At 41.1% G+C, this 15,316-nt stretch overlaps 2 protein-coding genes and 1 pseudogene across 9 annotated transcripts in view; 1 reads left to right on the plus strand and 2 right to left on the minus strand.

Moving 5' to 3' along the window:
- Positions 1 to 15,316, minus strand: part of UNC13B (unc-13 homolog B) — a 231,920-nt gene that overhangs the window by 134,286 nt on the left and 82,318 nt on the right. For all 8 annotated transcript variants that reach the window (XM_041760956.1, XM_041760948.1, XM_041760950.1 and 5 more), the window contains one exon: positions 13,782 to 13,839. In XM_041760956.1, coding sequence (XP_041616890.1) covers positions 13,782 to 13,839 — 58 coding nt within the window. The remainder of the gene's footprint in view (positions 1 to 13,781; positions 13,840 to 15,316) is intronic.
- On the minus strand, positions 7,089 to 7,476 carry LOC121494478 (annotated as a pseudogene).
- LOC121494479 (protein S100-A11-like) lies at positions 11,953 to 12,556 on the plus strand. Its single transcript, XM_041760968.1, has one exon. The coding sequence runs from the start codon at positions 12,054 to 12,056 to the stop codon at positions 12,363 to 12,365; it is 312 nt and encodes a 103-aa protein (XP_041616902.1). The 5' UTR covers positions 11,953 to 12,053; the 3' UTR covers positions 12,366 to 12,556.

The following is a 15,316-nucleotide window of genomic DNA, read 5'->3' on the forward strand; positions in this document are numbered from 1 at the left end:
TAAATACCATTTTCCACTAAAAGCCCAGGGCTCACTGGAGAAGTAACTTATTCTAATACTGAGGCCAGGAAAGGACAAGAGGAGCCTGGAACATCTAGCACCAGGAAAGGAAGGAAGTATTAAAGAATGATGAGGCCATGTCAAAAGTACACAGGATCTAGTTTAACTGGACTCCTTGGCCGTATTTGGGACAATCTGAGCAAAGACAGTAACAGAACTATACTAAAAAACACTAAAAACCAGCAAGGGATAAAAAATATATATATATTCAGGAGGGATACCTGGGTCGCTCAGTTGGTTAAGTGACCCACTCTTGATTTCAGCTCAGGTCATGAACTCAGGGTTCTCAGATCAAGCCTTGCATTATGCTCCACACTAGATGTAGAACCTGCTTAAGAGTCTCTCTTCCTCTGCCCTACCCTGACCTCCTGTGTGCTCTCCCTCTCTTAAAAAAAAAAAAAAAAAAAAGTATATCCAAATAATTGGAGTCAGAGAAACCTTCAAATCAAAGCTAAAGGTAAGGGCTTCTTTAGAGGTGTAGTCCAGTCATTTGTGAAAATACTTTGAAGACATCTCACAAGTAACTGCAAAAAGACTGACCCTAAAACAAGGTAGTGGAAGAACCATCCATGTGAAGGTATCTCAGGACTAGGAAGTTATGGGGTCATGTGATATGACAGCTAAAGGAAACATAGAGACCATTTAGACCAACTCTCCCTTTTTATAAATCAAGAAACTGAAATAGACAGTAAAAAGACTTCCAAAGTCACTCAGAGAGATAGCAGCAAACTTAGATCTAAAACAAGGACTCAAGGAGGGCGGGGCAAGATGGCGGAAGAGTAGGGTCCCCAGTCACCTGTCCCCACCAATTACCTAGATAACCGTCAAATAATCCTGAAAATCTACGAATTCGGCCTGAGATTTAAAGAGAGAACAGCTGGAATGCTACAGTGAGAAGAGGTCACACTTCCATCAAGGTAGGAAGACGGGGAAAAACGAAATAAAGAAACAAAAGGCCTCCAAGGGGGAGGGGCCCCGCGAGGAGCCGGGCTGAGGCCGGGGCGAGTGTCCCCAGGACAGGAGAGCCCCGTCCCGGAGAAGCAGGAGCTGCACCAATCTTCCCGGGAGGAAAAGCGCTGGCAGGGAGTTAGAGCAGGACCCCAGAAAGGCGGGGATGCCCTCAGGCTCCCAGGGGCACTAACAGAGCAACTGCGCCCGGGGAGAGTGCGCCGAGCTCCCCAAAGGGCTGCAGCGCACGCATGCATTGACCCGGGAGCAGCTCGGAGGGGCTCGGGCGGCGGCTCCGTGGAGAGGGAGCTGCGTACCCCAGGAGCAGCTCCGAGGCGGCTCCGGCAGAGGAAGAGGCTCCGTGCGGAGGGGGCTGCGCAGCTCCGGGAGCAGCTCGGCGGGGCTCGGGCGGCGGCTCCGCGGAGAGGCGGCAGCTTGGCCAGAGCACGAATGCAACAGCGCAGGGCCGGGAGCACTGGGCGCCGGGGACACAGCCCAGGATCCGGCCTCCCCCCGGGACAGGCAGAAGCCAGGAGGGCACAGGACCGCAAGGACGAACTGAGCAGATCAGCGGCCCCGCCCCCGGAGCCTCCAGGCCCCTGCAGACTGAGAGCTCCGCAGTTACTGCGGAAGCTGAAGCCAGGGCTCCAAAAAGCTGAAGGCAGGCTCCAGAACCGCTGCCACTGCGGCTGTTCCTCCTGGGGCCTCACGGGGTAAACAACCCCCACTGAGCCCTGCACCAGGCAGGGGGCAGAGCAGCTCCCCCAAGTGCTAACACCTGAAAATCAGCACATAGGCCCCTCCCCCAGAAGACCAACTAGACGGACAAGTTCCAGGGGAAGTCAATGGACTTAAAGTATACAGAAACAAAAGATACTCCCCCCTCTTTTTTTTTTTTTTTTTGATTTTTGATTTCTGTTTGCTTCCCCCACCATTTTTTTCCTTTATTTCTTTTTCTTTCTCTTTTTTTTCTTCCTTTTTTCTTTTTTCTTTTTCTCTTTTCTTTCCTTCTTTCTCTCCTCTCTTTTTCTCCTTTTCCCAATACAACTTGGTGACTTCAATCTAGCGCTTTCTATACTCCATAGGTCTTCTAAGCACAATATCTCAAAAGAAACAAGAGCTTTAAATGATACACTGGACCAGATGGATTTCACAGATCTCTACAGAACTTTATGTCCAAACGCAACTGAATACACATTCTCCTCAAGTGCACATGGAACCTTCTCCAGAATAGACCACATACTGGGTCACAAATCAGGTCTGAACCAATACCAAAAGATTGGGATCGTCCCCTGCATATTCTCAGACCATAATGCCTTGAAAATATAATTAAATCACAATAAGAAGTTTGGAAGGACTTCAAACACGTGGAGGTTAAGGACCATCCTGCTAAAAGATGAAAGGGTCAACCAGGAAATTAAGAAAGAATTAAAAGGATTCATGGAAACTAATGAGAATGAAAATACAACCGTTCAAAATCTTTGGAATACAGCAAAAGCAGTCCTGAGGGGGAAATGCATCGCAATACAAGCATCCATCCAAAAACTGGAAAGAACTCAAATACTAAAGCAACCTTACACCTAAAGGAGCTAGAGAAAAAACAGCAAATATATCCTACACCCAGCAGAAGAGGAGAGTTAATAAAGATTCGAGCAGAACTCAATGAAATCGAGACCAGAAGAACTGTGGAACAGATCAACAGAACCAGGAGTTGGTTCTTTGAAAGAATTAGTAAGATAGATAAACCATTAGCCAGCCTTATTAAAAAGAAGAGAGAGAAGGCTCAGTTTAATAAAATCATGAATGAGAAAGGAGAGATCACTAACAACACCAAGGAAATACAAATGACTTTAAAAACATATTATGAACAGCTATACGCCAATAAAAAGGGCAATCTAGAAGAAATGGATGCATTTCTGGAAAACCACAAACTACCAAAACTGTAACTGGAAGAAATAGAAAACCTGAACAGGCCAATACCCAGGGAGGAAATTGAAGCAGTCATCAAAAACCTCCCAAAAGTCCAGGGCCAGATAGCTTCCCAGGGGAATTCTTCAAACATTTAAAGAAGAAACCATACCTATTCTACTAAAGCTGTTCTGAAAGATAGAAAAAGATGGAGTACTTCCAAATTCGTTCTTTGAGGCCAGCATCACCTTAATTCTAAAACCAGACAAAGACCCCACCAAAAAGGAGAATTATAGACCAATATCCCTGATGAACATGGATACAAAAATTCTCAACAAGATACTAGCTAATAGAATACAACAGTACATTAAGATTATTCACCATGACCAAGTAGGATTTATCCCCGGGATGCAAGGCTGGTTCAACATTCGTAAAACAATCAATGTGATTCATCATATCAGCAAGAGAAAAAACAGGAACCATATGATCCTTTCAATAGATGCAGAGAAAGGATTTGACAAAATACAGCATCCATTCCTGATCAAAACTCTTCAGAGTGTAGGGATAGAGGGAACATTTCTTAGTATCTTAAAAGCCATCTATGAAAAGCCCACAGCAAAAATCATTCTCAATGGGGAAACACTGGGAGCCTTTCCCCTAAGATCAGGAACAAGACAGGGATGTCCACTCTCACCACTGCTATTCAACATAGTACTAGAAGTCCTAGTCTCAGCAATCAGACAACAAAAAGAAATCAAAGGAATTCAAATTGGCAAAGAAGAAGTCAAACTCTCCCTCTTCACCGATGACGTGATACTCTACGTAGAAAACCCAAACGCCTCCACCCCAAGATTGCTAGAACTCATACAGCAATTTGGCAGTGTGGCAGGATACAAAATCAATGCCCAGAAGTCAGTGGCATTTCTATACACTAACAACGAGACTGAAGGAAGAGAAATTAAGGAGTCAATCCCATGTACAATAGCACCCAAAAGCATAAGATACCAAGGAATAAACCTAACCAAAGAGGTAAAGGATCTATACCCTAAAAACTACAGAACACTTCTAAAAGAAATTGTGGAAGACACAAAGAGATGGAAAAATATTCCATGCTCATGGATTGGAAGAATTAATATTGTGAAAATGTCAATGTTACCCAGGGCAATTTACACGTTTAATGCAATCCCTATCAAAATACCATGGACTTTCTTCAGACAGTTGGAACAAATTACCTTAAGATTTGTGTGGAATCAGAAAGGACCCCGAATAGCCAGGAGAATTTTAAAAAAGAAAATCATAGGTGGGGGCATCACAATGCCAGATTTCAGGTTGTACTACAAAGCTGTGGTCATCAAGACAGTGTGGTACTGGCACAAAAACAGACACATAGATCAATGGAACAGAATAGAGAATCCAGAAGTGGACCCTCAACTTTATGGTGAAGTAATATTTGACAAAGGAGGAAAGACTATCCACTGGAAGAAAGAGTCTCTTCAATAAATGGTGCTGGGAAAATTGGACATCCACATGCAGAAGAATGAAACTGGACCACTCTCTTTCACCATACACCAAGATAAACTCAAAATGGATGAAAGATCTAAATGTGAGACAAGATTCCATCAAAATCCTAGAGGAGAACACAGGCAACACCCTTTTTGAACTTGGCCACAGTAACTTCTTGCAAGATACATCCACGAAGGTAAAAGAAACAAAAGCAAAAATGAACTATTGGGACTTCATCAAGATAAGAAGCTTTTGCACAGCAAAGGATACAGTCAACAAAACTAAAAGACAACCTACAGAATGGGAGAAGATATTTGCAAATGACGTATGAGATAAAGGGCTAGTTTCCAAGATGTATAAAGAACTTATTAAACTCAACAGCAAAGAAACAAACAATCCAGTCATGAAATGGGCAAAAGACATGAACAGAAATCTCACAGAGGAAGACACAGACATGGCCAACAAGCACATGAGAAAATGCTCCGCGTCACTTGCCATCAGGGAAATACAAATCAAAACCACAATGAGATACTACCTCACACCAGTGAGAATGGGGAAAATTAACAAGGCGGGAAACCACAAATGTTGGAGAGGATGTGGAGAAATGGGAACCCTCCTGCACTGTTGGTGGGAATGTGAACTGGTGCAGCCACTCTGGAAAACTGTGTGGAGGTTCCTCAAAGAGTTAAAAATAGATCTGCCCCACGACCCAGCAATCGCACTGCTGAGGATTTACCCCAAAGATACAGATGCAATGAAACGCCGGGACACCTGCACCCCGATGTTTCTAGCAGCAATGTCCACAATAGCCCAACGGTGGAAGGAGCCTCGGTGTCCATCGGAAGATGAATGGATAAAGAAGATGTGGTTTATGTATACAATGGAATATTACTCAGCCATTAGAAATGACAAATACCCACCATTTGCTTCGATGTGGATGGAACTGGAGGGTATTATGCGGAGTGAAGTAAGTCAATCGGAGAAGGACAAACATTATATGGTCTCATTCATTTGGGGAATATAAAAAATAGTGAAAGGGAATAAAGGGGAAAGGAGAAAAAATGAGTGGGAAATACCAGAAAGGGAGACAGAACATGGAAGACTCCTAACTCTGGGAAACGAACTAGGGGTGGTGGAAGGTGAGGTGGGCAGCGGGGGGCGGGGGTGGTGGTTTGGGTGACGGGCACTGAGGTGGGCACTTGACAGAATGAGCACTGGGTGTTATTCTGTATGTTGGCAAATTGAACACCAATAAAAAATAAATTTATTTTTAAAATAAAATAAAAAATAAAACAAGGACTCAATTATTCCATTACTCTTCCTAATAAGTTTTAGCTATTAAAAGTAGTACATTGTTGGGAGAGCCTGTCTGGCTCAGTCAGTAGAGCACATGACTCTTGATCTCAGGGTCATGAGTTTGAGCCTCACGTTGGGTGTAGAGATTACTTTTAAAAAAAAAAAAAGGTAGCACATCGTTAAGTATTTAAAAAATTTAAGATACAAAAAGAGGGTTAAAAAGTCATTAATACCATAGATGAATGGATAAAGAAGATATGGTATACATATATAATGGGAAACTACTCAGCCATAGAAAAAGAATGAAATCTTCCATTTACAATAACATAGATGAATCTAGAAGACATAATTCTAAGTGAAATAAGTCAGAGAAAACAAACACCATATGATTTCACCCATATGTGGAATTTAAGAAAATGAACAAAGAGAAAAAAAGACAACAAAAAGCAGACTCTTAAATATAGAGAGCAAACTGGTAGTCACCAGAGGGGAGGTGGGTGGGGGAATAGGTAAAATAGCTATAGGGAATTAAGGTTACACTTATCATCATGTATAGAATTGCTTAATCACTATACTGTACACATGAAACGGATGTAACATTCTATGTTAATTATACTGAATTAAAAGAAGAAAGAAAAAAATAGGTAGTACCATATAAACGTTATAAGTTTTTGAATCCTTCAAAATAACCTGCTGGAATTTCATTTCGAACTACTTATTGATCTTTTAGATTAGAATTGGAAGGGGGCACCTGGGTCACTCAGTTGATTAAGCATCTGCCTTCGACTCAGATCATGATCCGGATCCTAGGATTGAGCCCTTCATCAGGCTCTCTGCTTAGCAGGGAGTCTACTTCTTTCTCTCCCTTTGTGTTTTCTCTTTCTTTCTTTCTTTCTCTCTCTTACTCTCTCACATAAATAAATAAAAATCTGGGCAACCTGGGTGGCTCAGCAGTTTAGCACTGCCTTCGGCCCAGGTCGTGATCCTGGAGACCCGGGATCGAGTCCCATGTCGGGCTCCCTGCACGGAGCCTGCTTCTCCCTCTGCCTGTGTCTCTGTCTCTCTCTGTGTCTCTCATGAATGAATAAATAAAATCTTTAAAAATAAAAATAATAATAATAAATAAATAAATAAATAAATAAATAAATAAATAAAAATCTTTAATTAAAAAAATGGGAAGAACCAAAAACACATGTCAATCCCACATACCAGAGACAAATTTGATTAATATTTTGGTACTTCTATTTCCAGATATTTTCCCCCTAAGTATATACATTTATATACATATATATGTGTATATACGTGTGTATATATATACATTTTTTTTTTTTTGGTCCACTAAGGCATTTTACTTGCACATATGAATTACAACCTTAGAAAAAGAATCCCAGGATTTTCCCTCCTGTGTGTTTTTGTCTTGCTTCTTCTGATCCATGATCCCAGCTGAGGTTGTCAGTACAATGAAACCAAACTGGCGGGATGAGAGCAGGTTATTCTGCCATTTTTCTAGATCTTTCAGTTGTACATCAAATTTGGGGATGATCACTCCAAACTGTTTAACCTTCCCGTAAGGTTCACAATCTTCCCAGCTCTGTGATCATCAATGATTTCAAATCCGCCAATGTAACCATGCTTTATTATCACAGTGAGAAACCAGATGATGACTTTGGAGCATGGCCTAATAAGAACCTGGCATTTGTCTCTCTTTTCAGCATTGTTAATGCTCTTGAGAGCCTCTGCCAGGACATTCATGCACACCATCATGATGGCACAGAAAGATGGCAGTTATACACATAGATTAATCTGCCTGGGCTGCCATAATAAAGACTGGGTGCTTAAATAGTAGAAATTTATTTTTTCACATTTTCCAGAGGCTTAAAAGTCAAAGATCAAGGTTCTGGCAGGGTTCAATTTCTAGTGAGAGCTCTCCTACCTTGGAAACCTTCTTGCTGTGTGCTCATATGGTAGAGAGCGTTCTGGTGCCCTATTAGACTAGAGCCCCTCCCATGACCTCATTTAACCTTTAACACCTCCTCATAGGTTCTCTCTCCAAATACAATCACATTGGGGGTTTAGGGCTTCAACATATGAATTTTAGGGGACTACAATTCAGCCCACAGCATTCCACCTCTGGTCCCCCCAAAATTCACATCTTTAGCGCACACAAAATACATTTTTTCCACCCCATCAGCCCCACAAGTCTTAAATCCAGTTCAACTCTAAAATCCAAAGTCTCACTTAAATATCTACTAGAGGGATCCCTGGGTGGCGCAGCGGTTTGGCGCCTGCCTTTGGCCCAGGGCACGATCCTGGAGACCCCGGATCGAATCCCACGTCGGGCTCCCTGTGCATGGAGCCTGCTTCTCCCTCTGCCTGTGTCTCTGCCTCTCTCTCTCTCTCTCTCTCTTTCTCTGTATGACTATCATAAATAAATAAAAATTAAAAAATAAATAAATAAATATCTACTAGATATGAGACTCCAGTTATGATTCATCGTGAGGCAAAATTCCTCTCCAGCTATGAACCTGTGAAACCAAACAAGTTATTTGCTCTCAAAATACAATGGTGGGACCTGCGTAAGAGAGAGATTCCCATTCTACAAGAAAGAAAAAGGAAAGAAGGAAGAGGTAAAGGTCTTAAGCAAGTTCAAAACCTAGCAAGGCAAATCATATTAGGTCTTAAGGTAGTAGAATAAGTCTCTTTGGTTGACGTCCCACCTTTCAGGCCCACTGGAGTAGCAGCTCATCCCTTACAGGATGGCCCTGACCCCGTGGCTCTCTTCAGTGGTCTCCCTCTGAAAAGAGAAGGAAACACAGCATTGCCCACTAGGCCTGTGCTCGGAGTGGCAGCTCTGATATTTTCTAAGTCACGTTCTAGATCATTCTTCTCTTTCTTCAAGAAAGGCACATGTTCATAGTCAAATAATGTTATGGTCTGATCCTGTAGAATCCAAGAAGTCCATCACCTTTCATTGCCTCCCTCTTTTTTTGTCCCTGTTAGTTCAAACTAGTAGTGTCTCTGCTGGTATAATCTCTACTCTTGTATTCTGCTGAGTTTGCTAGTTAACTCCATAAACCAAAGCCATGTTCTCTTCAAAACAAAAAATTTTTTTAATCAATACAAATAGGCTAAGAATATTCCAAATCTCTAAATTCTGGTGTTTTTTTGTTTGTTTGTTTTTTTGTTTTTACTTAACAATTCCTTCTTCAATTCAATTCTCTCCTCTGTCATTTTACTATAAGCAGTAAGGAAGACCCAAGCCACATCTTCAATACTTTGCTTAGAAATCCCCTTACAAATTCTACCTTTCATAAACAATTCAGCCAAGTTTGTTGCCACTTTGTAACAATGACTGCCAACAAACCAACTGTTCCTTACTTCCACCTGAGTCTACTCTAGAATGGCTTCAACATCCCTATCCCTTCACAGCTATCTTGGCTTTTTCTAGCAAACACCTTGAAATTCTTCCAGGCTTTCCTTATCACCCAGTTCTAAAACCACTTCCATATTCTTAGGTATTTGTTTATGGCAGCATCCCACCTCTTAGAACCAAAATCTCTATTAATCTGCTCTGATTACCATAACAAAATAGTGTAGAATGAGTGGCTTTCACAACAAAAATTTATATCCCACCGTTTGGAAGTTGGGAAGTCCAAGATCAAGGTACCAGCTAATTTGATTCTTAGTGAAGGTTTTTTTTCCTGGCTAGCAGACAGCCAGCTTCTATGTCCTCACACAGAGTCTGTTGTCCTTTCCTCTTATAAGGGTACTGGCCCTATCAGATTAGGGCCTCATTCTTATGAGTTAACCTCATTCTTATCAGTTAACCTTTATCACCTCATTCTTCTCAGTTAACCTTTATCACCTCCTCAAAGGCCCTATCTCCAACAGTCATACAGGGCCTAGGGCTTCAAGGTATGAATTTTGCAGGTATGCAATTCAATCCATAGCAACAAGCTTTAAATTACACACACACACACACACACACACACACACACACACACACACACAGTTTTATATACTTTTTTACAGATTTTATTTTTCAGTAATTTCTACATCAGCATGAGGCTTGAACTCACAACCCCAAGATCAAGAGTCACAGGTTCCATTGCCTAAGCCAGCCAGGCACCCTAGTTTTATATACTTTTTAACTTAAAGGTTTTTTTTTTTAAGGTTTTATTTTTCTTTTGAGAGAGAGAGAGAGAGAGAGAGAGAGAGAGAGAGAGAGAATATCAATGTGTGAGTGAGGAAGAGCACAGAGAGAGAATCCCAAGCAGGCTCGATCTCACTACCCTGAAATCATGACCTGAGCTGACACCAAGAGTCAGATGCTTAACCAACAGAGCCATGCAGGTGCCCCTTTAAGTTTCATAAAAATGTCCCTTTTATTATTCAAAGCATAATTTTAAACAAATGCATAATGCCCAATCTTATGATAATCATTTAATGTTAACTATAGTGATTTTCAAACTTTGTTATTTAAATAATCTGTAATCAACATCTTTATGCACAAATCTTTATCTGCCTCTTGATTACTTACTTTAATAAACTTCCAAAAATTTGACTACTGAATTGAATGATTTTCTAATTGGAAAAAAATAGCTATAATTTTAATGTAAGTTTAAAATATTATTTACCAATGTCATAAATGTCCAAAACAGCAAGGATTCTTTTGTATGATTATTAAAGGATATTAAAGAATCAGGACAACCAAATAAAGTGTGCGATTCCTGACTGGATCATACAGTGGGGGGAAAAATAGCTATAAAAATATTTGGGGGACTGGGACACCTGGGTGGCTCAGCGGTTGAGCATCTGCCTTTGGCTCAGGGCATGATCCTGAGGGTCCAGGGATCGAGTCCCACATCGAGCTCCCTGCAAGGAACTGGATTCTCCTCTCTGCCTATGTCTCTGCCTCTCATGAATAAATAAATAAAATCTTTTAAAAAAATATTTGAGGGACAACTAAGGAATTCTTAATATGCACTAAATATTAGATATATTATTGGGTCAGTGTTAAACTTCTGGAGTCTGATCATGGTATTTTGGTTACATAGACTCTTACCTCCAAAGAGATACATGCTGATGTGTCATGAAGTCTGAATATTATATGATTCAGAAAATACATATAGTTTTGTGTATGTATATACCGAGACAGAGATAAAGACATGAGAGAGAGGTGGGAACAAGTCAGACTAAATGTGGCAAAATGTTTACCACTAAAGGGTAAATGGGTGCTCATTATATTGTACTTTCAACTTTTCTGTTGTAAATTTTCAAAATAAAAATATATGAGGGAATAGTCAAAAGACAGGAACAGACCATTCATAGAAAAATAAATTAGCCCACAAGCTTATGAAAATTAATAAACTTGTTGATTATTTATGGCCTTTTATTTCCTCCAGCTCTCTTGGCATTTGATCTCTAATCACTTCAACTGCACTTCATCATATGGGTGCAGGACAGAATGGGAAGTAAAATCTCAATCATTCTATTTATCTCATTAGCAGTCCTGGAAAAAGGTTCAAAAGATAAAAAAGCTCAGGGTTGCCTGAGCGGCTCAATCAGTTAAGCGTCTAACTCTTGATTTTAGCTCAGGTCATGATCTCAGGGTTGTGAGATTGAGGCCCATGTCTCAACCAGCTCTGGGCTGGTTGTGAAGTCTGCTTAAGATTCTTTCTCTCTCCCTCTGTGTCTTGTTCTCACTCTCTCTCTCTCCCAAAAATAAATAAATAGATAGATAGATAGATAGATAGATAGATAGATAGATAGATAGATAAAGATTTAAAAGTTCAAAATTAGCTCATTTCAATGTATTCTGGAAAGGACCTATAGATTTTAATTTATAACCTGTTTTTTTTTTTTTTAATTTTTATTTATTTATGATAGTCACAGAGAGAGAGAGAGAGAGGCAGAGACACAGGCGGAGGGAGAAGCAGGCTCCATGCACCGGGAGCCTGATGTGGGATTCGATCCTGGGTCTCCAGGATCGCGCCCTGGGCCAAAGGCAGGCGCCAAACCGCTGCGCCACCCAGGGATCCCCTATAACCTGGTTTTCAATTCAGATTCTTCTGGTCTCCTATGACCCTAAATGTTTGATAAATTCTAAGTTCTATCTATAAGGAAAGGGGAAAAAAAAGTGAGCAATAAGTCAGAAAAAAACAGAAAATTTTCTTTAAAGAAAGAAAATATGTTGAAGTCTGCCATTGGTCTTACTTTTATCAAGAAAGTAGCCTATAAAATGGAAGACAACCCCAGCTCCCAGCTCCCAGCTCCCAGCTCCCAGCGCTGCGCTCCCCCGCCGCCGCCGGACCGCTGCGTGCCCGTCCCGCGAACACATGGCAAAAATGTCCAGCCCTACGGAGACTGAGCGGTGCATCGAGTCTCTGATTGCTGTTTTCCAGAAGTTTGCTGGAAAGGAGGGTAACAACTGCACACTCTCCAAGACAGAGTTCCTAACCTTCATGAATACAGAACTGGCTGCCTTCACAAAGAACCAGAAAGACCCTGGTGTCCTTGACCGCATGATGAAGAAACTGGACCTCAACTCTGATGGGCAGCTGGATTTCCAAGAATTTCTTAATCTTATTGGTGGCATGGCCATAGCTTGCCATGACTCCTTTACAAGGTCTCCCCATTTCCGGAAGTAAATCGGAGGGGTTCCTGGGCCTGGCCTCCAGACCACCTCTTTCCTTCAAAACAGCTTCCCAATCATCACATCCTTCTCACATCCTACACAGACCTGAGCCCACAGTGTCCACCACCCTGTGCAGGCCAGTCCTGCTGGTAGTGAATAAAGCAATAGCATTTTTTTTAAAGCACAAAAAAAAAATAAATAAAAAATAAAAAATAAAAATGGAAGACAACTGATAGGATTTACAAACCATGAATGGAGGTTTTCCTTTTCACTATGAAGGTTACAATGGTTGCAAGCAAAGGATATGGAATCAAGTTGTCTGTGTTAGGATATTTACTCCACTATCTACTACCTATATGATTTGTGGCAAATTACTCCGTATCTTTATGCCTCAGTTTCCTCATCTGAAAAATGGGACAACAGTAAAAACTGTCTTAGGGTTATTGTGAAGATTAAATAAGTCAGTACATAATTTTAGTTCTAATAGCAGCATCTGGCATATTGTAAGACCCCAAGATATGTTAGTTACTATGGCTCTTATTTTTACCAGTATTACTACAATAACTACAACTACAACTTTCAAATAGCAGTTGTTAAGAGTTTAGCATCTGGTTCAGAAAAACTATAGTAACACAAAAGAAAAACATACACACGCTCCCAGAGGTTGAAAAAGTAAAGACAACAGATACCAAGTCAATTCGTTAGTGTCACCTCAGACTACTTTGAGAGAAACTGAGAAGGTAGAAATATACCAACAATACACAGCTCCTTTCAAGAATGAATTTTTGAAGTCTGGATAAATTAATTTCAAGAGAAATGACAAGTTCTCTCAATCATTTATCAAACTTCATTGAGGCTTACATTACTATGTATCAGATACTGAGAAAGACGCTAGAAATAAAATGGAAGAATGTCTATGCCTTTAAAAACTTTGTGTTCTTGTCAAAGAAATATACATAGATTATAATGTATAAGGGGTTATATGATGAATGTATGTACAGGATACTATGGAAGCAGAAGAAAGACACCTAACCTAGACCTGGGGGAAGGAGGAAACAGAAAGAAGACTTCCCAGGAGGGATGACATTATATTGACATTTAAACTGAGCTTTAAAGAACAGTAACAGGTAAAGGGGATAAAATTAGGGGAAAATAAAAAAAAAATGGGGGGAAAATCATTCCTCCATGGGTAACAGCTTGCAAATGGAGATAAAAGATGAGCATCATTGCCCTGCCTACAGCCACACAAAATCAAAAGGACTCTTCTAAAGCTATGGTCAGATAACCACTGGAGATATAAACTTGAATAGGTGTGCTTCCAGAATATCTTCTGTTTACATCTCCAACCTCCCCAACTCAAAAAAGTCATGTTTGGAGAACTGACAGAAAGCTGTGATTAAGGACATTCAGAGACAAGTTTCTCACTTACAACACTGGGCGGCAGCAGTGGGCAATGGCTTCCTCTGGCTTTCTTCTTGAATAGAATACTAGAAGCAGAAAGGAGAAAAAAAAAACACAGATAAGAGGTCCAAGTTGGGGGGGGGGGGGGATCACAACAATATGTAAAAGGTTTAGCTTTTGACTAGAGTTAAATTTTTACTGAACAGAAACAGATCATCGTGCTCATTCACCTACGTGACCCTGACATAGAGGCCAGACTATGAAATGTGGCCTTTGCCCAATGCAACAGGCTAAAGCAGGATAGCAGAGATTGTTCCAACCAAGGGCACCTGGGTATGTACCAGCTCTGCCAGGCAGCTGTAGAAGGCTTAGAGGAGCCTTAGAAAGCTTGAAGCTCAGTCCTCTGAGTTTTCTTATGGATCTTGTATAAATTTCTCCATTTGGGTGATGGAACTGAAAATCTCTCTAAAAGTGAGTTTTCTCATCTTTAAAAATGTAATAGCACTTCTCTCACAAGGTCATGTGGGAAGGGAAATGACTTAAACACATAAAACAATATCTAAAACCTACTAGAGTCCTCTTCCAACTTATACTCTAGTCTCCCCAACCCAACACCACCATCACAACCATAAAAACAGATTACTGAAGCCATTAAAAAAAAAAAAAAAAAGTTCTATAAAAGAGATCAGAACTGGGCAGCCCTGGTGGCGCAGTGGTTTAGCGCCACCTGCAGCCCAGGGTGTGATCCTGGAGACGGGGGATCGAGTCCCACATCGGGCTCCTTGCGTGGAGCCTGCTTCTCCCTCTGCTTGTGTCTCTGCCTCTCTCTCTCTCTCTCTGTTTCTCATGAATAAATAAATTTTTAAAAAATCTTAAAAAAAAAGAGAGAGAGATCAGAACTAAATGCAAGTCTTAAGGATGAGCAGGTAAACAAGTTAACACAGGGGTGCCTGAATGGCTCAGTGGTTGAGCATCTGCCTCTGGCTCCGGTCATGATCCCAAGGTTCTGGGATCGAGTCCTACATGGAGCTCCCCACAGGGAGCCTGCTTCTCCCTCAGCCTAAATTTAAATTTAAAAAAGAACAACAACAACAGGGGCGCCTGGGTGGCTTGGGATGTCTGGGTGGTTCAGCGGTTGAGCGTCTGCCTTTGGCTCAGGGCATGGTCCCAGGATCCAGGATCCAGTCCCACATTGGGCTCCTTGCAGGAAGCCTGCTTCTCCCTCTGCCTATATCTCTGCCTCTCTCTGTGTGTCTTTCATGAATAAATAAATAAAAGGAAAAAAAGAAAGAAAAAGTTAACACAGGTATACAGTCTGAAAAATAGTTTGATTCAGAGCCTATTGGAGGATTCAAAAAATATAATTTGGTCCAGCAATTTGTAAACATGAGATCTGGAGTTCTCATCCTGACTCTGTCACTTATTACTACACTCTGATGTACTAGGCAAGACAGAGCACTCTAACACTGCCAATGAATGAGCCACTCATTCAACAGATACCTCTTGAATACCCCATTATACACAAAGGCCTTGACAGAGGTCATGGTAAGGAGTCTGAACTTT

The sequence above is a fragment of the Vulpes lagopus genome, chromosome 7, assembly GCF_018345385.1.
Source record: "Vulpes lagopus strain Blue_001 chromosome 7, ASM1834538v1, whole genome shotgun sequence".
Classification (NCBI taxonomy): Eukaryota; Metazoa; Chordata; class Mammalia; order Carnivora; family Canidae; genus Vulpes; species Vulpes lagopus.

Coding starts and splice junctions, on each gene's coding strand:
- LOC121494479 (XM_041760968.1), top strand. CDS start 12,054: ATGGCAAAAATGTCCAGCCCTACGGAGACTGAGCGGTGCATCGAGTCT.